The sequence below is a fragment of the Megachile rotundata genome, chromosome 1, assembly GCF_050947335.1.
Source record: "Megachile rotundata isolate GNS110a chromosome 1, iyMegRotu1, whole genome shotgun sequence".
Lineage (NCBI taxonomy): Eukaryota > Metazoa > Arthropoda > Insecta > Hymenoptera > Megachilidae > Megachile > Megachile rotundata.
In genome coordinates, this window is record NC_134983.1 from 3,656,104 (window position 1) to 3,679,997 (window position 23,894).

The 23,894-nt window shown below is 30.2% G+C and overlaps 1 protein-coding gene and 1 long non-coding RNA gene across 4 annotated transcripts in view; one reads left to right on the forward strand and one right to left on the reverse strand.

Moving 5' to 3' along the window:
* cnn (phosphodiesterase 4D interacting protein centrosomin) overlaps positions 1–23,894 on the reverse strand; it is a 129,818-nt gene that overhangs the window by 103,572 nt on the left and 2,352 nt on the right. The window contains exon 1 of one of the 2 annotated variants that reach the window (XM_003704634.3): positions 13,703–14,725. The exons of the other annotated variant lie outside the window; for it this stretch is intronic. Coding sequence (XP_003704682.1) covers positions 13,703–13,824 — 122 coding nt within the window. The 5' untranslated portion in view covers positions 13,825–14,725. Of the gene's footprint in view, positions 1–13,702; positions 14,726–23,894 lie in introns of those variants that run through there. 2 annotated transcript variants of the gene reach the window in all.
* Positions 1,612–4,859, forward strand: LOC143264268 (uncharacterized). 2 transcript variants are annotated; one of them, XR_013037867.1, is made up of 2 exons: positions 1,612–1,738; positions 4,590–4,859. It is a non-coding gene; the product is annotated as an uncharacterized LOC143264268 (long non-coding RNA). The 2 variants fall into 2 exon arrangements; XR_013037866.1 differs by lacking the exon at positions 1,612–1,738 and adding an exon at positions 1,760–2,617.

Here is a 23,894-nt window from a genome sequence, read left to right on the forward strand (position 1 = left end):
TTTTTCAGGTTTATCAAATTGCACATTGAAGAGTAACTTTCATTAAGTGCTATCTCAATATTAATCGTTAATTGAAACTCTCATTCAAACTTATTAATACATATAATGCATCAATACATTGTTTTAACATACGCTAAATGAATTTCAATCAGATTTTACAATATTTGGTTTATTAATAAAAACTTCCTCCAAAATTGACAAGAATTCCAAATAAACGTTTATCAAATAATATTTAAAAATATGTGAGATGAAAAGTGTTAATCAGTCACGTTACTGCTTAAAGGTTGACAGAGTTCAAACCAATATTTCGATAATTATGTTTTAACACCACGTGTAAATTGAAAAGTTTGCAATATCATAATTTTCAGAGCCAATCACTTTTTTATACAACGAACGTAAAACGTAAGCTACGAAATTACTAACTTTATAGAAAATAATAAAATAAAAATATAATAAAGGGTCTAGCTCAATAAAGTGGTCAAATGTGTCCTTGAGCTAAATGAAACAGCAATACATCACCCATATTTTAACTGGTGAGTAACTAAGAAAAATCGAAATTCCAGTTATTACCCTACTTTTCCTGTTTAATAACATTTATCAAATCTGACAAAATTCTAACCCAATGGCACATATTATACTTATAGAAATAAGATCTTACTACCTATTATTTTTTTTAAATTTATTGAAATGTAAATCTTTAAATATCTCGCAAAAACAAAATATGATATTGCCCCACTTTCAAAATAAAAAACTCATATCTAGAAAGAATAAACTAAGTGTGAGTTTCGATTGGACAATTCATCGAATTCAAACCTAATAACACTATCAAGATACCACGTTAATTGTCACACTGGATCAATCGGAAATTTAACAAATTGTAAAAAGTTTTTTAATAAACCTTTCCAAATATTTTCAAAGTATTGTACTATATTTACTAATCACACTTCCAAGTAGTGTTATATTTATTATTAATAGCTTTAAGCAATCAATAAGGGGATTTCCAATTAGGTAAGCAAACGAAGTCTTAGAATATATGTATAAGCAATAGATTCGTGTGCAAATATGAGCATTACAAATATACGGACAACACGACAGTCAAACTCTGATGGTAAAATAAATAGCTTTTTAATTAATGTATATCATTACCTAGTTTTGTATTAATAAACTTTAGATTTAACTTCTACATCGTTAAATCTGATCCTGCGTTAATGTTTACAGAATAATTCAAACGGGTGCCAACTGACAAGTAATGCTCAATTCAAACTAAATTTCTTTCAATACAGAATTAAGTAGTATCTGTTAATTTGAATGATTTCCACTTAAAAAATGAAGTTTGATTCTTGACTTAAATTTATCAAAATAAAGATCAAAGGTTAATTGTAATTTAGGACTTAGTCAACAAATTCTTAATAACATAGACCAGGGGTCGGCAACCTATGGCCCTTTGCAACTTTTTGTGCGGCCCGCCAAAGCACCAATATAATTTTAGGAAAAATCAACAAACTTAGAGCGTGAGCGTGCCGAAATGTGGCGCATGACAAAAATGCGCGCTAACAGAAGCATATTCGGAAACCTATTTTACTGCGCAAGTTTAGTCTCCACTCCCTAGCGAATACGACGGTTCGCTTAACAAGTGTAGCATTCTTTTATTTCGCCAATTTGCTACTGTATGTTCATATGTGCATTTTGCACATAAACACGTTCATATTGACAACCGTATGACGTTTCACTACAATAGGTAATGAGAAATATATGTTATTTTTAATTTATTTATACTCGTATATGATATAAAAGCACTAATTAAGTTACATTTGAATGTGCGGCCCGCATAAAAAATTTTATTTTGAAAATGGCCCGCCATCCGAAAAAGGTTGCCGACCCCTGACATAGACGACATATTCGCACGAAAATTTAAATGTCATCCATATATAAATGACACGCAGTCAAAGTGTTAATCGGTGCAGGAATGCATTCTACGCCACAGTGATTATGATTCAGTAAGTCGATTCCAGAACATGACTCGATATTAAAAGGCAAAGGTTTAAGATGATAACGACCGATGTATCAGTAGCATGTTTTCACTGTAAGTAATATCATAAATCAGCTTTAACACGACATCATCGTTCGACACACGCTGTTCGACAATATTAGAACGTGCTAGTTCACGTTGACGTGCAAGCTTCCCTCAATTACCAGATCGTTAAACGTATTAACTTGCTCAGTTAAACAATTAGCTCGCCCTTACCGAGTGGAAACATTGTTTACAGCGAGTATCTAGCTACTGTACTCTTATGTCTCACCGTGTGGGTGTCCAGTGGGCGAAAGTGTTCATTAAAGCTTTAATGAATGCACGAGATACTTGGAAAACGTGCTCGCATGCAGATCGACGCAATTTAGTCTGACGTGTCGTGAACGTTCGATGCGTATATGGCCATTGTGTGACGACCTTTTTGCGACGGATACAGATTTCTTGTGATTCTCGCGCAATTTCTGTCATCCAAACGGAAACCATCAAGGAAAACTTTAATACACGGAAATAAGATGTTAAAGAATTTTAAACTTTTCAACATTGTAATAAGGAAATGACAAGTGACCTCTCTAATTTTCATGAGTATTTGTGAGTTAATAAATCATGTTATGCATGAATCAATTTTTACCAATTTTTATTGAATCAATTTTGAAAGTGATATAAGTATAGTTCTGAAAAAAATGAGTGAGTAATCGTTTTAGTTGAACGTGTCTTTTGTTCATGTTTATAACAACCAATTAATGATATACAATATTTCCATAAATTAGTAAAAAAAACAAGTCTGAAATATTATTGCAAGAATGGTACTTTTTAGAGAATGATATAAATCCAAATAGTTAGTAGTTGCATTAATATTAAAGGGTAGTCTACTACCCTTAAGGTCTTTACAGCTGCTAATATTAATAATGTTAATGACCATTAATAATATCAGCAATATAATAATATTTATAAACATTAATACTAATATTAGTAATTAATATTAGTTTTAAAACATAGTGTTATAGACAAGATAAAGATGTTATATCTTACCGAAACAATGGGAAATCTCATATATCTGATACCGGTCAGCCTAGTTTCGCAAGTTTTAAGTGATTCATTTGTGTTTCTTAATCTCATAGATATTAACGGAAGTATTACTTAACGTATGACAAAAAAGTTAAAAAGAAAATGATGCCCCAAAATGAAGTTTAGCCATATTTTATAACCTATTATCAGCAAGAATACATAAAAAATAGTATTTAATATTCGGTTTTTTATTATACCTCAAAAAATATTGTACATAATTTACGAATGCATTTGCACAACTGAAATTAAAAGAAATTGGGACTGTCGACGGAGATATAAATTCACAAACAAAAATTAACCTTGTTGTAATTTTCTCGTACACTTTCTTTTACGGTAGAAAATATAACTCTTATCAAAGCAATAACGTTAAATATTACTATATATAACTGTAACAGATCCAAAATAACATGATCAATTTATAAAATGTTCTTAATATTTGAAGAGAACTTTTGATGCAGTTTTCATGTAAATATGCATGAAGTTTGTTTACGATTTATTATCGGTTGTTTACGCAGCTCGTAACACTTAATTACACGCTATACTATTTTTCCTATAATACTCTCGTTCCAATCTTTAATTAATAAATTTCTAGTTTTCGGCGCAATATATCCTACATTCAATAAAATTATGCACATTTACTTTCAACAACGAGTTATTTAAACTAAAAATATTTTATGCAAAATGTATATATCTTTGCTTTACTTGGATAAACGAATTGTAAATAAAACAGAAAAAACAATATTATTATAACGAAGCTTTAGTATTGTAGAATCAGAAATAATCGAGGTTAACGGATTACTAGTTTTTTTTGGGAATAATAATAACAGAATAATAATTTTAATAATTTAACAAGAGTATAATAATCAACGAAATATAAAAATCAAATACGGACACTGATACAACTTTTCGGACGACTTCTTACTTCCAACGTTACAACGAGACTGCCTCGCGACGCCACGCCGTTTTCCTCGTTCGCCCTGGGTTCCCGCGTAAAAGGAAATAAATGCAGTCTAATTCTTCGTTCCCTCGCTAATTTTCGCGCCAACCTGTACTACCGCCGAATTATCTTGGCGCCAATCGTCCACGTTTCCCGCTCACCCGTTCGCGCCCGATCGTATTCGACGAACACCGAATAAACCAATCCCACAGTATTAATTGTTTGCTTCAGTGCACTGCAACTATACTACAGAAAATAATAGGATATAAAATCCTTATTTGCTACCAAACATACGTGGATTTGTAAATTTTATAATTAATATAATTATAACAATTATTTCTTGTCTGTTATGATTACAACATTTGTTTTACCATGTTAATATTATACAATTTCTTTTTAAACAATTTCAAACATATTCATTTATTATTATTAATTAAGAATTTAAAGTGTATTGTTTTTCAATATTGAAAAAATGTGCAACAAATATTAATATATTAATATTATTAATGTTAAAATTTGTACATGTTAATAAATATAAATGTATAATATTTGTGTTAGAAAATTCCCAGTGACCCACCCTAATAAAGCAGGAACGACGGGCACATGGCCGTCCTACGACGACCACCACGGGGTAGAGACCTGACGCTGTGACGTCTGGGCCATAAAACAACCCTAGGGTCTTAAGTTTCGGGGACTAGGAAACCTGGCGGAACGGGAAGAGGGCATTCGTTTAGAGACCTTTGGAGGACATTCTTCTCTCGAGGACACTACTTCGCCCACGGAATCAGCTTATAGAAAATATATAGTATTCTTTGAAATCGAACTTAATTAGCGTTACAATCATTTTCTACCTCGTCTTACATTTGTATATATTAATTATATAAATGTTAACATTTCGTCCATCCATCGTTTTGATTTATAATTTGAGAAAAACAGTTTCGTAATGATTCATATGTTATGTAAAAATGTTGTTCTGTTTTGCAATCGATCTCAACAATGTTTACAAGATGTCCCAACAAAACACATTTGAACAAACATTTTTAACAATGATAACTTACAAAAGCTGAAATAATAGCTTGCCCTGCAAATGCTTTGCACTACGGTTTCATTTTGAAGGTATACAAAGAACTGATCTCTCGTTTCTGGACAAACCACTTTATTGCTGCCTGTATACAAATTTTCATATCCTTCCGTATTATTTTAGGTATGAACGAATAACAAGCACACTTCTGAATACTCCTCTCGCAATCTCCCCATTTAAATAACCTTATTCTCTTAATATTTACAGTTTCTCCTTTTTCTTAGAGTTAAGCTGTATCGATAACCCCATCTTACATTTTCATGGACTATGTACGAACGATACTTCCCTGTGTTGAATCTGTCAGATTAACAAAAGGACAGGGTGTATAATTAGACAGAAACTACAAAAGAAAGAGATACAATTGTTCACGTGACTCAAAAGTATTTACATCTTCTTCCACGTAATTTATTAATTTGAAATTGTGTATGGAGTAATATAGAAACTGTATTATGTAATTATGTTACAGACATAGAACTGCAAGGACAATGATAATTTAAAATTGATTTTACATTTTATATTATCTTCAAAATAAAATTTCAATCAAATCCTATTCATATTTAAATAAAATTTTAATCAACTTCTGTTAACTATTAAATAAAATATTAACCAAATTCTATTAATTCTTAAATAAAATTTGAATTAAATTTTATTAATTTTTGCATAAAATTTTAATTAAATTTTATTAATTTCACAGTGGAATTTTACATTTTACATAATTTTACAAGTGTTACACAATCTTATTAGTTAAATGTTATCATATTGTCGACTATAAATGTTGACTATAAAAGCTTTCGATTTAAAAAATATTGCCTAATTTTAACAAACATGTTGTGTATGATTCTAAAATACGAGTCACTAATCCACATTTCACCATTTGTTATTAATAATTTATAAACGGTGTAGAAATAGTTCGAACCAAAAAGCAATGCGAATTATTTTACAAATAGTGCAAAAATACTTTTCACAAATGAAATACTTTTTACAAATAAAAATGAATACAGCCAAATGTCTGAATCAGAAATAAAATATAAATAGATGCAAGTAAAAATATAAATAGAAAACTCTTCCTTTTTATATCTAACAATCTCCAACGGAGTTATCATCACATGTTCATCGACAATATTTCACTCAGAAGCTTACTGAATATACGAGTACATTGCCAACTCTGTATATAAATTCTGAAGCAACGTTTTTTCATAGTCTATATAGAAGTGCTATATTTGCACACTAAAATATTTAAAACTCATTCGCGACATTCAGATACGTGTGGGTAATTTAAATACCGAAACGTTTGAACAACTGCAGTGCTGGCTATAATGCAGAAAATTCTCGTAATGAAAGAAGAAATGGATAAATCCATAGTGTATTTTTCTGGAAATCTTCAGAATTTAATAATACATATATAACAATTGCTTACACAATGTATATACAGGTATTTAAAAATTCTTAACGAATTCAATAATATATTTAAGGTGAAGTGGGGTAAGTTCATAAACGGGGCCAATGCGTATACAGGCTATTTTTATTACAATATGAACGAAATTTCTCCGTTCAGTATGTTTGTTTTCTTGTTTTATTTCACTATATCCTCTTTTATATTTCACCTAAAAGTACTTGTTTGCAGTATTGAGTATTTGCATAATTCAGTAAATAGCATTTTATAGCAGATTTGTTAATAATTCTGCTTTTGTCCCATTGCACATGAAAGTATATAACTTCAAGTTACGCTCTTACCCCATTTTCGGGGAAAGCACAGAGTAGTTGACATTTTAAACAATTTCCTATCAAAATCAAAATGTACAAGGAAAATTAAGGTCCTAGTTAATATTAATTAAATAGTAGTAATTGTGCAAAGCGTTCGATGTCGACAGCGTTAAGTATTCACATAGCAGACTGAAAATACTTATGTTTAAATACCAACTTTACAAAAACTAGTCTGCACTTACCCCACTTCACCTTAACCTTTTTTGGAAAATGTACAATTATACATTATTATGATTCATGTGCTGTGATTTTGTAGATAAATCGGAAATACGTTTTCAATATTATGGAATCAGTGTTACAGTTATAACTAATAAATAACATTTTTTTTTAATTCGTACGCGCAATAACATAATATGAATTATTTTATTATTTTCAAATATTTTTAGCGTGATAACAGTTTTATTCCTAGTTTTTTGCGATAAACACTACTTTCCTATAAATCGTATAATGCTTGTCCTTAACTGTTTACATACGAAATGTTCCAGTTTTTTACAACCAAACTTTACCAATGTATTCTATGCAAAAAATAAGAGAAGTTTGTTGCATTAACATACAGCTTTAAACTTTATTAAAAAGTTATAACAAAAGTAATAATTTGAAATTAGTTTGTTTTTCGTTGACACATACAGTGTGCCCCAGTTTTGTATGTAAACCAGCATGTTCTATAAATGAAAGTAATAAAATACGAATAATTGTCGGCTTATATAATTATTTAAATGCATTCAAAACCCTATATCCATAATTTTTTGTATTTTTATGTGTAGAAAATTCTAGTAAAGTTATATGAACAAAATTGAAACACCCTGTAGCAGTTCACTTTTATTTCATATTCTTGTTATAATATTTTAATGAGATTTTTATAACCCCATATTGATATAACATTTTTTTTATTTTTGCGAATAGAATGTTAATAAAGTTTAACTGTAAAAAAAATGAAACACCCTGTATATTATACACGTCTGGTATACAATATAGGGTGTCTCACAATTAGTGTAGATCCTTGAAATGGGGGGGGGGGGCTAGCTGACATGGTACTGAATAAGATTTCTCTTCGAAAAAATAGGGTTTGAAGCTTCGTTTTTAAATTAAAGCAAAAGCACGGACTAATCGGAGCGCGTGGATTACGTATGCGCAGACACAAGAGCGACAGCTTCGAGTCTAGTGAGTGAGCGCGCGTAATCATCCTCGCGCTCTGATTGATCCGTATTTTTCCTTAATAATTCTAAAACGAAGCTTCAAGCCCTATGTTTGCAAAGAGAAATCTTATTCAGAATCACGTCAGCTACCCCCCACTTCAAGGACCTACACTAATTGTGAGGCACTCTGTATATAAACTGACTGTATATTACCCTATTTGATTGAAATTATGATGTAATTAACCAACACATACTCAACAGTCCTATGTAGTAAATTGCAGTCCTGCAGTCCTATGTGCAGGATAACAAATAGCCTATAATAGCCTATAATAGCCTCTAATCCACTATCTAAAATAAAAGTACAATTATGTCAATTTTGAATATAATCGCATTTATGTATCATTAACATTATATATTTCAATAAAAATGTCGATTATAGATTACAATAGTATCGGTATATTAAACGTTTTCATAAGGATTGCAATTAAGCTGATTACTATAATTGCAAGGATCGTTGAAGTCTTGTAATTTAATATTCAACGATGCTAGAATAAAGTACAATTGAATATGACTCTATTAACTAGTACGTATATTCTTTCTCTTAATTAATTCATTACTCTATGTTGTATACCGAGATACTATAAACAATGGACTGGGAAAATAATTAAAATTTAAAATTTAGTCTGACATTTAATAAAATTAGATTAATATTAATGAACAAGTTAATTAGAAATTCGATGGATACAAAGTTAAATCGTGACAATTATTAACAATGAACTCCACACTTGAATAGGTTAATAAACAAACGGAACATTTTGTCTCTACGCGTTATAAATAGCTTGCTAAGCAAACTATTAATCACCATAGTGTATTTATGACTCACAATCAGTTCAGAGGAAAACAACAATTGGAGCGTTATTTGTGCTTCAGATATTAACCCCTTACCATGTTTTTAGTGAAGTACGCAGTTGGAAATTTCCAATTTAAAGCAAAAGCCATACATCAAACATTAAGCTGCTATAAATAGGTCATTTCCGAATATAAATTTTCTAATATCTGATCGAATAAATCCATCAGGAAAGTAGTATTTGCGTTATGAAAGTTCGAAATTTAAGACTACTTTAAAATCACTACATTAACCCTTAACGGTTACACGGGGTTATGAAATCTCCCCAGCCAATAGCTTTACTTTTAGTTATTTTATCTCCTGAAAGTGTGAATGATCCTTTTTTGACACACCGGTATTTTTTTCCTCAAACTGTTTGATCTCAAGAATGTTCAGCTGAAACTTTAGTTCTGTATATTAAAATCGAAAAAGATTTTGAATTTTTTTGTAAAGACCATTATTTCTTGAATTCTTTCGCGTTTCTGATTCTTATCTGGTGAAATATGTAAAAACAGCTTTGAAAAATTATTTCTAATTTTTGCTAAGTTAAAGTAATGAATAAGCTTGTTTTTAAGAGACTTTTAGTGACTGTGGTCTTAAACTTCCCAGTGTGCCAGGTATGTTATTCTGACAAAGTATAGCCGCTAACGGTTAACTAAGGATTAGGTATTAGGGTGATACTTATTTGTTCCAAATTCTTTTTTATTTTTTCATTGAGCATTCTGTTAATGTGTTCACCTATAGTAAGTACAGTGTTCATTGTATACAGTATATAAAATACAGTAATTCGAAAGTTCTTGACATAATTATTGATTATTATTTAATAGAAGAACCTAATAAACAAGATAAATGATTCAATTATTAAATATATAAGAATATAAAATAATCGTTTTTTATTACCATATAAGCACCAAATCAGAGAATAAAGATTTTATTAATAAGAGCCTTAACATTTCATTTAAAAATATAACAAAATACCGTATTACTCATAGTCATTCATAGTCATACTAACAAAGTGCCCTATAAAATGTAAAAAAAATAAGTATTTTGGTCGAATCAGTATCAATAAAGAATAATATGTGATTCGCGACTAAAATAAAAGATTTACATGAAATAACAGATTCAGGTATTATCCTAGAAATAGAAACACACCAACACCTTGAAATATTTCTGTCAAAAAATATTCAAATTCGCAGAAACGGTACACCGAGAAAAAGAAGTTGCATTTGGCGGTCTCTTTGATTCCTATGCTTACAATGAAACATTTGATGCTGTTATTCGAAGCTGTCAAACCGAACCCTTCGGTTACACATCCAGAAACTAACGGTGCAAGGATTACCCCCAAAATATTCACGACAAACAATCTAAATTTAGGTAACGAAAGGGGAAACATCTTTTATGTAGTTACAGTCGTTTTGATGTAGTGACGCGGTTTCCGCTGCAAAATTACCCTTTTTTCACATCCGAGTTTGAAAATTGCAAAGTAAAATCTTCCACATGACTGTTTCCCAAAAAAATTGAATTCAAACTTTAAAATAAATGTCACTTCCTATTTTGCATATGTTAAATAATAGATTATTATTTTAATAATAATTTAAATTTTGACAAAATTTAACCTTTCGTGTTAAATAATAATTTACTTTTCAATTTAATAAACATGCAAATACTTTTTGCTTAGCAGTTGTAATTTAAAACAAAATCATTTTATTTCATTAGTATATAAAAAGTCCTTTCTATTAATTTGCAAGGAATATGTTAATATGAGAGAGTTACGTTACTTACGCATCATGTGATGTCATATCTCCGGATAAATTAGGTAACGCAAAGAGGACATAAATCTCTTTCCCATTTTAAACATAAATAAACAAAATGATGTTCACATTTTGATCATTTTTGCAATATGTAAGTCTCTTTTCGGAAACACCAGATAATCAATATATTTTATCAATGTTTCTAAGCATTTAATATTTATTATCAGTATTGAAGTGTTGACAGTATAGAATGATAATAATGTGTTAATGTTGTTTGACAATATGTATTGATAATATTATATTGGCAGTATAATATTGACAGGGAGAATACTGAAATATTGACAATATGCATATATTGGCTTTAAGAAGCTTGAATATTTAAAATTTTCACATTGGAAAGCTTTAATATTTTAAATTTTTATTTTAAAAATCTTCACTATTTTCAATTTAGATAACTTCATTATTTAAAATTTTTGTTATCATATGTAAATATTTAAAATTTAATTGCAACATTTTCATTTCGGAAAGTTTTAATATGCAAAATTTTTAGTTTTGGGTATTAATATTTAATATTTAAAAATTTTACCTTCGGAAATTTCCATGTTTATAATTTTTACTTTGAAAAGATTCTATATTAAACATTTTTATTTAAAAGAATTTTCAGTTTAGAAAACTGTAATATTTAAAATTTTTATTCATTGCGGTTTTAATACTTGAAATCTTTATTATATAAAGCTTCAGCACTAAAAATTTTTATTTTAAGAAATCTTAACATGCATAATTTTCATTCTGTAAAGCTTATATATTTAAATATTTATCTCTAAACCCTTTAATCCGTAAAATTTCCATTACATAAAATGTCGTCATCTGAATTTTTACTGCAGGAATCTTTTATATTTAAAGCATTTGCTTCAAAAAGCTTTAATAATCAAAATTTGGATTGTTCGAGCATTTTTCTATTTATCATTTCTAATTTGGGAAGTTCTAGCGTGTAAACAACTCTTGTTATAAAAAGTTTCAATAATTAAAACTTTTCTCAACTATTTTTTTCATATTTTACTTTTTTAATATGTAAAATTTTTATTTTGTGAAGCTTTAATATAAAGAATTTTTATTTTGAAAAATTCAAATATATAAAATTTCTATATCGAAAATCTTTAATATATAAAATCTTTATATTGAAAAGTTTCAAAATGTAAAATTTTTCTTTTAAATATCTGATAAATGACAATTACAGAATACTCTTGAGATATTTTAAAAAACGTAAGAAATTGTTTGAAAAACAAATAAAGGTGAATAGCCAAGAGCCATTTGCTCACATACGGGTTAAAAATAAAAAAACTATCTGATATATTTATTAGATCCGACGTGTGAAATCAACACGTTACCAAACAATTGGAAAGTGGAAATAAATATGATTGTAAGTGCCAAATCCAGGACAACCTTTTGTCTATTGCAATATTATTTATCACCGAAATATATAAAAATTTGTTATTTATAAAAACGACAAATAATTATACTAACATTTTCATGCGTGATACTGCTTATAAACACTCTTTTTATAAACAAAAAACTGTATTTAATAAATGGCATTTATTGTTAGAGTAGATATACCAATTACGGAGTCTTTGTATTAAAATTATCGATTAAAAATTATATATTTATATATAATCGATAATTAGAAGATAAAAATAAGCACAAGGAAGATTTGAATCAAATTATTAATTTATAAGATTCGAAATAATAACTAACAATTTTGAATAGTTGTATATATTTATCACAGAATGTACATTATATTGTCATTTAAAATTGCCTAAATTTAAAATGGTGAATGTACCGAAAACGAAAAATAAATTTAACCCTTTCGCTTCGGCAGTCCGGTCCGCCGAAGTGTCGTTACCGTACGGAAGCACGCGCCAGAAATGTGCACAGTGCGCGTGGTTTTTGTATATACATTTTTTAAATCTTAAATAATTACTATGCTTAATAAAACAATTGTTGCTCTAATATAGCATGTATTCCTCACATTTTAAGATGAAAACAGTTAAACAAAATTATATTAGTTACTCTAAAGACATTAGACTAATTACAGTTGACAAATTCTTAGCTATTTACATATTTACAATTTTTTAGTCTTAAAAAAAGAATAATACCTTGAGCCGATCTATTCTTAATTCTTATAGAACACGATATTTATTCGTAGAAAAATGAATATAATCCGCAAGATCCGATAGATATTTTGGATGCGGTTTTGATATAACACCAAAGAGTAGGTGTACTTTATTGATATATTGGATTAATCAAATATATCAATAAAGTACACCTACTCTTTGGTGTTTGATATATTGGATTAATCGAATATATCAATAAAATCAGTTCAAAACGTTCTGCCGATAACGAAAAATTTGTCATTGACCACAGATGGTACTTGTATACACATCATGTGGATGCCGGATATATCCGGCGCTCGAAGCGAAAGGGTTAACACCTAAAAAACTTATTGCTTTTACTTTTGAATAAATCCTATAACATTGCAAGATTTTCAAACTTGTAAGTAGTATGCAGTCAAAGCGCGGTGTTTGCCATAACCTTATTTTTATTTCAAGCTCATTACATTCATTACAAAATGGAAGTATTTTGAAAATAATTGCTATTTTTTATAAAAGCTAGGTTAAAGAGCGATATTCAAAGACTCCATAATAAATTTTTATATCTCACAAAAGCTAGGCTAGGGAGGGATATTCAAAGGCATCGTAACAGAGGGGACCGACATACATCCATAATAACTGAAAGAGCTCTGTAATACAAACAAAAACAACTACTTCTACTTCATTAAATTATAAAGATTTCATATCCCATCTATGAAATCCTTTCTAAAAAAGTATTAACAGATATTAATTTTAAGAACGCGATATTCGTGTAGCTTTTTAAATATATGACTGCAAAAATTGATTGAAAGCCCCCGTAATTGGGGCAACTACTGTTCTTTTTTATTCTCACTCTTCAATTTACTATCGATTCTGCACTCGATACCAAATCAATGGTTTACTCACTTTCGAAACGGGCTGTAAACGCTACCCCATACGCTGGCCCTTGTCGGCGAGGATGGATTGTTTTGATGTTGATTGGAATATCCGTAGCCGGCGAAAAACATATTGCGGTAATTGTTCCTCATCAGTGTAGACCAGAATAAAAATGTCCGTACAAATAAAACAGTCCCCTCCTTACAAACGACTATGTGCACACAATACTTACGTGTATAAAAACAGAACTTACGAATAAAAACTATTAAACAACAACGGTAAACAACAATAGACAAAGTCTTACGATAATACTATAAAACTTGTACTTTCAATGAAACGCTTTGGCACGTGTTATTTGGCACAGAACGTCTACTTTATACAACATACGTTTTCAAACGAGCATTATCAGCGCGAACCATGCGCGTATACCAATGAATCTCGTCAGTCTTATGATTACGAAACGGGAGCGTCGACTTCCTCTCTCGTTTCGAAGATTGTTTCTATGCACCGTTTTCGTACGGTGACCTATCGATCACTGCAAAAAATCCGTGTCCCGAATGTAACTGTGTTACCACGGATCGACCTACATATATGGTTCTGGACCGATCAATGTCGAGAGATAACTCTCGCCCGAGACAACGTCAGGTGATTCCACTGTGTCCCAAAGCACGTTGTTTCACACCGGACACTCTGCCTATTTCTAGTTCAATTCGTAGCACAAATTGTACAATAAAGAACGACGAGAACGCGATGTAACATACGTTGACCCTAAAATAACAGCGCCCTGTCACTGAATCAGCAGTTTGTACTTTAACACAGTCCTCTTGGAGAAGAGCAATAGCTTTCGCGCCGGTCTCCTATCATCTTCCATCGTGAGTCTCTCGATCGAACCAAAAGGATCACTCTCCTCTCGATACTCGTTCGAGTGTAATCCGTTCAAACTGTCGTCGTTTTCTCTTATCGATAATCACACGCGTTTACAGAACGAAACACGAGATTCACGCGAGCACGGAACCTCCTATTCTGACGAGAGATTGAACGCAACTGAAAGCAGGCGGCGACACGGCTCGAGTTCGGATCTCGAGGGGAGAAACGGGTGGAGGGTTTAAGGTCGGAAGATTCGAGCGACTGGTGGAAAAGCATCGGAGAAGGGAGGGTCGTATGGACCCCATGCGAGTGGACCACGAGAGAGAGAGAGAGAGAGAGAGAGAGAGAGAGAGAGAGAGAGAGAGAGAGAGAGAAGGGGAAAGAGGTAGAGGGAGGGTAGAGCAAAGATAAAGAGCAGACGGAGTACGTGACGGAGGGAACGGTATGACAAAAACAGATAAAAGCGGGGTTGTAAGGAGACGGAAATGTGGTGTGCATCGGTCAAATGCAGTGTCTCTCATTAGAGATAAGGTAGGATCGTATGATAATATGATGATACCACAATGCGATAATGTGCTTGTATCGTAATATGATACTACACTGATATCAAGTTAGGTTTATTTAAATCATAATTTTTTGAATTCAAGGAATTAAGTTTCAAATTTTTTAATTTTGCAATTTACAAATTTTGAAGAGAGAAATTTTTAAATCACAGAAGATTTAAGAGTTGCAGATTGTTTAAATTTTCAGATTTATACGTTTTCAGACTTAGAAATTTGAGAAAGGTAAAAAATGATATTACAAGTAAAAAGATACGTGTAAAGATATAATAATTATGTAGAACTTTAGTTATTATTTATTACATATAATCTTATTGTTACTGATAACTATACATATAATAATCGGCAATTATACATAATCACATTTGCCGTAATATATCCATAAAAATAAATATTAAAAGACAAAAATGTATTAAAATAGAAAAAATTACTGAGGAATCAATCATTGTATCACCATCACTACAACTGTCCTAATCTAGTTCAGTAATTTATATTTTTTTAAATCAAAAAACCGAATATTAAATGTTTCCTCAAATAATGAATATTGACAAAAATATTGATCGCTTTAATTTTCGTCTAGAAACAGATATAAGATATCCTGTATTTCATTATAAATTACAAATAAATATATTAATATCTGAGTTACTGTTGAAAAAACGTCATTAAATGCAAAATATTGTGCTGTTTTATAGTGTTTAAAGGCTTCTAAAAATTAAGTTAGATAGCCATTTTTTTACATGTTTTACCATATTTTTAAAATATTTAAGTTTTTGCATAATTAACCAGTGACCTTCAAATATTTATTAGCCTTGTCATATTATAATGTTAATTTCGTTGGAAAGAAAATATTTTATATTAGATTAAAAATGTTTTATGTTAAATGCTGTTATATCATAGTATAAGAAACTGCTTTTTTAATATGATTTATAACCGGTTTTAAAGTAATATTTACTGTGTAAAATTTTTTTATAAAATTCTAAATTCAAATGAACATTATTTCATATACGTATAAAAATGCGACACAAAATTAATATAATATTAACGCCTTTTTTTTCTTTCAGATCTTTAATTATATTAACGTTATGTCGATCTCCGACGACCTACATAGCGTTCAAAATTCGTCTTATGATATTCCTACATAAAGTGCAGATATAAAATAAATAATTGTACCATAAAAATTGTAATAGCATTTCTTAGAGATTTGACATTTCAAAAATATCATTTCGCGAATAATGCCTGTGTAAACCAAATTTTTATTTGTTAAAATTTGATATTTAGACCAAACTCACACATATTTGCCCGTGAGCACAAAAACAAATGTATAAAGAAGACCGTTAGTAAATATTCGATTAACAAACGTTGACAAAAAATCTGTAACAACTACAAGGACCTGTTCAAAAAAAAAAGCTAAACAAGCCTCTGTAGTTTTCTGTGTTAATTGGAAAATGGAAAACGTCATAAAAGAGGCAGAATGATAAAATAAATATAAGGTACATAACGTCCAGTGGACCTTGAAAGGACAAGGAAACAGTTTGTTATGAAATGTGCTTGAATAAAAAGACGTCGTCACGATTTCTTATAAGATCTGATGTTAACACTATTTCTACCATGATTTTGTGTATACCTATTGTGACCAAAAGATGTCCTTTGACACCTTTTTGTTTGGATGCAAATAATTACCAATACTGTTGAGATTACAAATTAAGGTGAAGTGGGGTAAGTGCAGACTGGTTTTTGTAAAGTTGGTATTTAAACGTAAGTATTTTCAATCTGCTATGTGAATACTTAACGCTGTCGATATTGAACGCTTTGCACAATTACTACTATTTAATTAATATTAACTAGGACCTTAATTTTTCTTGTACACTTTGATTTTGATAGGAAATTGTTTAAAATGTTAACTACTCTGCACTTTCCCCGAAAATGGGGTAAAAGCGTAACTTGAAGTTAAATACTTTGAAACTTTATTTCATGTGCAATGGGGCAAGAGCACAATTATTAACAAATCTGCTATAAATTACTTTTTACTGCATTATGCAAGTACTCTATACTGCAAACAAGTACTCTTAGCTGAAATATAAAAAGGGATATAGTGAAACAAAACAAGGAAACAAACATACTAAGTGGAGAAATTTCGCTCATATTGTAATAAAAATAGCCTGTATACGCACTTGCCCCGTTTACGAACTTACCCCACTTCACCTTATGAATTAAATGTAGATAATTTGAGAAATATATTTACTGATACATTGATGTGTTTTTGTTAGAGATTATTTAATAAGGATGTAAATTCTAGCTTAATTCATCAATCAGTAAAATATTATAGAGGTGTGCACTAAAATGCAATATGGCGGGTGTTAAAAGACACCTCCTGCTAGAAATAAGTATGCCATATGATTATTTTTAGATCCAGGATGAGCTGGAAGAAAATGATATCGCTGAATTAATTTAAAAAATATTTATGAAAAGTCGAAAAATTAGTTGTGGAGAAATGATTCAATTTAGAGACTGATTTCAAGTTAAAATTTGAAAGGTATTTATTGATACCTTTTGGTAGAAATAGTGTTAATTAGTTTGGATAAGTGGAAGACAAATAGGGAAGAGAATTGGTTAAATATCTGAAACGTCGACATGTAGAAATTTTAGTGTTCAACATAAATATGAATGTTAGTATTTAATATAAATTTGAACTTGAGAATTTATACATAAATTTGGAAATTTAAGGATTTGAAAATTTGAAGGATTTCAGAACTGAAAAATGTGATAACTTGAAAATGTAGAAATTTTGGTAACTGAGAATTGGGAAATTTAGAAATTTGAAAATTTAAAAAATCCTTAAGGAAGTAAGGATTTTAGAATTTTTTAATATTTTAAAGGGTATAGCCAGGTAAGGTAGTCAAATGTGCACTTGAGTCAAATGAGCAATCCAATACGTCAGTCGGTAGCATATCCAGAAAAAACATCTCACGCCAAGTTTCAACCCCCTATCTCATCCGTGGGGATAGTAAAAGGGAACAAATGAAATTTCGTTTGGGTTTTTGGCCCATTTTGTCTATTTAATTTCGTAAAAAAATTCTGAAAAAATTCTGAGACATTGAGATCCTGGTAGCACATATTATAGAATTTTTTCAGATTTTTTGATCGCAGATTGTAGTTGTAAAAAATCAAAAATCGAAAAAATCTGAAAAAATTCTGTTAATCTTGTAAATTCTTGTGTTAATCTGGACGTTTTTAAAAATTAATTACTAAAGCTTTATTTAAGATTTGCGTTAATAAAATTTACAAATAATACTAAAATTGACAAATAACAAAATTAAAAAATTTATAAATAAAAACATAAAATTTCACTGAATCACAAGAGACAGAGTTTATATGTCCCATGACTCATACGTCAAACATAATAAAGTTGAAGACGTTCTAAGGATTATACAGCGATTAGTGTTCGAAGTAATCTCTCGTTTTTCTTGTAATTCATACAAGAAAGAAGTGGAACTTTTAGTAAACTTCTTTCTTGTAATTAGTTCAATATTAATAATTCATTGCATTCTGTTGCAAATATGTTGTATAAAATCAATATTTTATATTATGATAAAATTAAATTAACAGTAATGAGTATTATGAAATTCTGATAAACATAAATAAATAGCAACATTCATAATTAACAAAATTGTTAAAAACAATTTTGATCATTATAATTACAATGTCTTGGTATGTCAGTTTAAACTACTGTTATGTTGAAATGTTGTTCTATTTTTTTAAATAAGTTTTTTAATAGATAGTATGTTTTTATTGTTATTTTCTTATTAGTATTATATATAACAATTCAAAAATGCATTCCTTTTAAAATTGAAAAAGTCACGTAATGGAAAATTAAAATAAACTTCGTAATATTTCTGTGGTTTTATATTCATTATATGTATCTTAACGTTTATTTCATATAAATTCATTTAATTTTATTCTTAATTTTATTCTTAATCCATAAGAAGACACGGTAATATCAAAATTCCTACCACCAGTTAATTTTTAAATACTAATTTGAATTACAAGATAGAACATATGTATGATACATGTGTGTATAAATTAAATATAACGGGCAAATTACGTTTTATTATACATATCTAAAAATTCATATAATGAGTATTTTATATTACTTAAACAAATTTTATTTATCATATCAAAATAACTTAATTTTGTAAATTTATTGACAATGCAATTAATTTAATCAATCTATTTAATACTCGGCAGTATTAATGTTTTTATTGAAAATAAAATTTTTATTTAATTCTAATTTGAAATTTGGTTAACTATAGTTATGTTTTGCATAAAATATACAAAGTGTTTCATTTATCTTCAACCGACAAAAATGGCAGATTTCTAAAAATATTTAAAATAGACGAAACATCTGATATATTATTTTTAAAGGTCTTAGAGATTAATGAACGTAGAGTTCAAAATTAGAGCTTTTATGTTGAAGTTTTTATTCTGGTCCGTTGATTACTGTATTCCTAAGTATTTGAATTTTTAAACGAAGCTTACAGTGAAAAATAAATTGAGGTATATCCTCGAAATTAAAGAAATTTCATGAATTTCTTAGTGTCAATTGCACGCCAAATATCAACAAGTTTATCTGTCATCCGGTTTATGATGTTACCTGTCTGATAAAAGAGCATACAGTTCGGAAACAATTCGTAGAAACGAAAATGCTTATGACTAAGTTATAATGAGGAAATGAATACACAAGATAGGTATACAACCCGTGACCGCTGCACCATTTTTGACTATTGTTTCATGAATATCGGTATAGAGGCTAAAACAAAAGATGATTTAAAGGACAAACGATATGACAAATCACCATAATTTTATAAAGCAAAACTGTAGTTTACAAAAATAATAAATTTGTTGTAATATATACAATCTTCATGTGATATACAATCACATGAAGCAATAAAAATAAAAATGTCCAACACGAAAAAACGAATATGCCTTAGAATCAAGTACCAAAAGTAATAGCGTATAATATTGTATAAACTGCTGGCCAAAATTAACGCACCACTTTCTTTAGCCGTTTCTTTCTTACCGTTCTGTTGAAGGTAGGACTTCGAAATTTTGAGGATAGGTGAGCCCATGGGTTATCTCAATGCTCCAGGAGTGCCATTGTTGCCTGCCACCCCCTTGCGGTATCGGCGACCCCTTGAATGCTAGGGGGTCGGAAAACCGACAAAAAAGGCTCTAAATTCGATCGAAAAAAAGAAAAAATCCGAAATGTTTTTCTAGAATGAGGTTCTTTAGGTTGCGGCCTTTCCGAAACTGCCCGGCTCAACCCCCCGCGACACCCCCAACCCCCTCCCTAATTTTCCGCCCCTCCCAAAGGGGTGGTTTTTTGGAATCTGCTCAAACTTTTACCGAAGCTTCCTTTCAACCCCAGTTATACCTGGTAAAAGTTTGGTCGCATTTGCACCAACCCCTTGGTCGTTATACGTTGTCAAAGAACCACCCCTTGCTGTTTTTTCACTTTTTTCACAGTTAAAAGTCAATTTTGGACCTGCAGTTCACGGAAAAACTTGTTTCCATGCCGACGGTATCGTTCCTATTGATGGTTTGGGCCTGGTGTGAAACCAACCCCCGCTGAGGGGGTTCCTACTCTCAACCCTCTTAATCCATCCCCGGGAGTGGGCGGGTAAATTGTGTGTATGCGATCGATTGAGGGATCATTGGAGCATTTCTGTACAAATTTTCAAGTCGATTACTCGAACCGTTCTCGCGCGATATGCAAAAAAGTGGAAATTTTGAAATTTGCAATCCCAAGTTCACCTAGCAACCACGACTTATTAGAGGCAGTTGGCATCCCGCGGATTGGACTCTCACGAAGTTTGAACCCTCCTCTCTTCGATCTCAGAAGGTACAATCGTTCACATGATCCGCACAACCTCCAGCGGAGGAAATTTTATTATAATATAAAATATTGATTTTATACAACATATTTGCAACATATTTGGGAGGGGCGGAAAATTAGGGAGGGGGTTGGGGGTGTCGCAGGGGGTTGAGCCGGGCAGTTTCGGAAAGGCCGCAACCTAAAGAACCTCATTCTAAAAAAACATTTCGGATTTTTTCTTTTTTTCGATCGAATTTAGAGCCTTTTTTGTCGGTTTTCCGACCCCCTAGCATTCAAGGGGTCGCCGATACCGCAAGGGGGTGGCAGGCAACAATGGCACTCCTGGAGCATTGAGATAACCCATGGGCTCACCTATCCTCAAAATTTCAAAGTCTTACCTCCAATAGAACAGTAAAAAAGAAACGGTTAAAGGAAATGGTTCGTTAATTTTGGCCAGCAGTGTAAATCCTAATGTGCGTATAATACGCAAATAATTTGAAATTAAAAATAAGGAGGAAAAATAAATAAACAACTCATTTAATATAGTTAAATATATTAATTCCTTATCTCAATATAAATCAACATCGATTTCAAGGAAAGTGTCTTAACAAATTTTGTAATTTAAAATAAGAAACCTATAAGCCGGTTATTTGCCACATACACAAATGGCTAGTTCTATTAAATATTTATTCTTAGAACAATATTGAATATTGTGTTACAATATTAGTACGTATTTATAATCGTATTATAGTATTTGATAAATTAAGAACATTTAAGACCATTCTCAAAATAGTTTCTTAATTTCATAATAATAATGGACATTTCATATTAAATTCTTAAATAATGAATAATGTTGTCTAAATGTGAAATACGCGCATAAAGACGTAGGCGCCATTTCTTATTACTTTGTGCATTTTTATCTTACCATTTAATTTAACAATTGTATGTAAACGTACAAATTTTGGTAACATTCACATCCTTGCAAAGAATGCAATACAATGTAAATTTCTTTCGAAAAAGGTTTAAAAAATTAGAAGCACTCACTTTTCGTTCTTTGGACTTAAACAAAGTTAAGTACACGTTGTATGTGTACTGTAGATTTTCCTACTTTGGTACAAAGTTTACCAAGTAAATAGTACACTTTGCACCACCACAATATTGGTAATCTTCCTAACAGGAAAATGTGTTTCTGTGGACGAGCATTTTAGGGTTCTCTGCTGAAAAGATCAACATAAAAAAGACTCGATAAAATTTAATCCGATGACCTTGACATATGTTTTGAAGGTTATACTTTTAAGTAACATCCAAAAGGTTTTAACCATCGCTCGTTTTTTATTAAAAAGTTATTAATTTAAATGTATTATTACTACTATACTACAATATACGTATATGTTCACGTTTATGAAGGTCACCCTTCAAAAGTTTTAGCTGCCACTTATTTTTTATTGAAAAGTTATTTTAATAATAAGTCATAAAAATTAGCATATTACGAGTCCTCCGTCATATTTTCTCTTGTCTATCTTAGCCTCATTTATTTCAACGATTTAATTTTGTTCACAAATTAGCTCTTGCTTACTTAGTAGCCGTTGGTAAAGTAAGTAAAATTATTATGATAAATAAATGTGCAATAATACTTTAAAACAAATTTAAGTAAATACGATGAAATGATAACTGTTCTATTTTGACTTCTCTTATCATTCGTACTGGTATGTTACTTAATATGATTTTATTTTGAACATTACCTTCGTTGATTTATATGATATGCTAACTTCCCACGAAGTTAAATGAACGACGAAAGTGTCAAAAATTACCTTTCGAATGGTTAGGTTCGCTTTTGTCGTTCATTTGCAGCCTTACCGTTAGAATTACAAAAAAAATGTATCAGAACTTTCTTGTAGAGAATTTTCCATTCTACATTTTTTGTTGGAAACATTTTTTCATCAGATGAGAATTTTTCAAAATAAATACAAAAAACTCTAAGAAATCACGATTTTCTGCTGTTTTTCCAAAATAGCAGCTCAGATATGTCCGACCGCCGATTTTTATGATCATATTCGTATTCAGGAGGCAAAAATACATCGAAAACATGTCCCGAATATTTTTTTTGAGGTGACGTAGTAATTGTAAAGTTTTACCGCAATAAGTATTCATACATCATTAATAATTTCATAATTACAGGTATTTTGTTGGTGTTTTGTAAACTTAGATGAACAATTGATAAATATATTAATAGAACATTTTATGTATACATAACTTACATTATTTACAAACGTTTACCAAGTGGTATATTCGTGTCTAATTTCTTTCTTAATAATCATACTAGTTTGTTAATTACTGATATCAAATTTTTACAAAACTTTTCAAACTCATGACACTCGATTTATAACACTTTAAAAGCAATAATATTAAGTTTATACTTTATTAATTTTTTTCGTTGAAACATTTGCTCGTTATGCTTTAAACAAGCTGGAAAAGGAAACTGGAAAATAACCTTACATGCAAAGTACTATTAGTACAATTTTACAAAAATAACAAAGATGTAATTCATTAAATACTACAGCTAAACCTTCTGCCGAATAATAGCACATATAAAATGAGAATTTTTAACGCTTCTTCAGTTGCAAAAAGCAAATAAATCTAAATGAAACGTGGACAGCAAGGGAATTAAAATAAACATCTTCAAGCTAACGAATATATGTCCTCGCATGGGCGAGGTCATGGAACACTGTAATAAAGCCATAACACCTATAAAAAGGTCTTTATGAATCATAATATTTCTCTGCAATACTCATTTTTTAGTATCAACTGTAAAGTACAAGCGAAATGGTGTTTTAGTCAATCGCCATTTTCTTTAGAAGTTGCAGAAAAATGGCGGTCAATTCTTTTATTTAGAAACGAAAAGTTCACTCTTTCAAATGGAAGC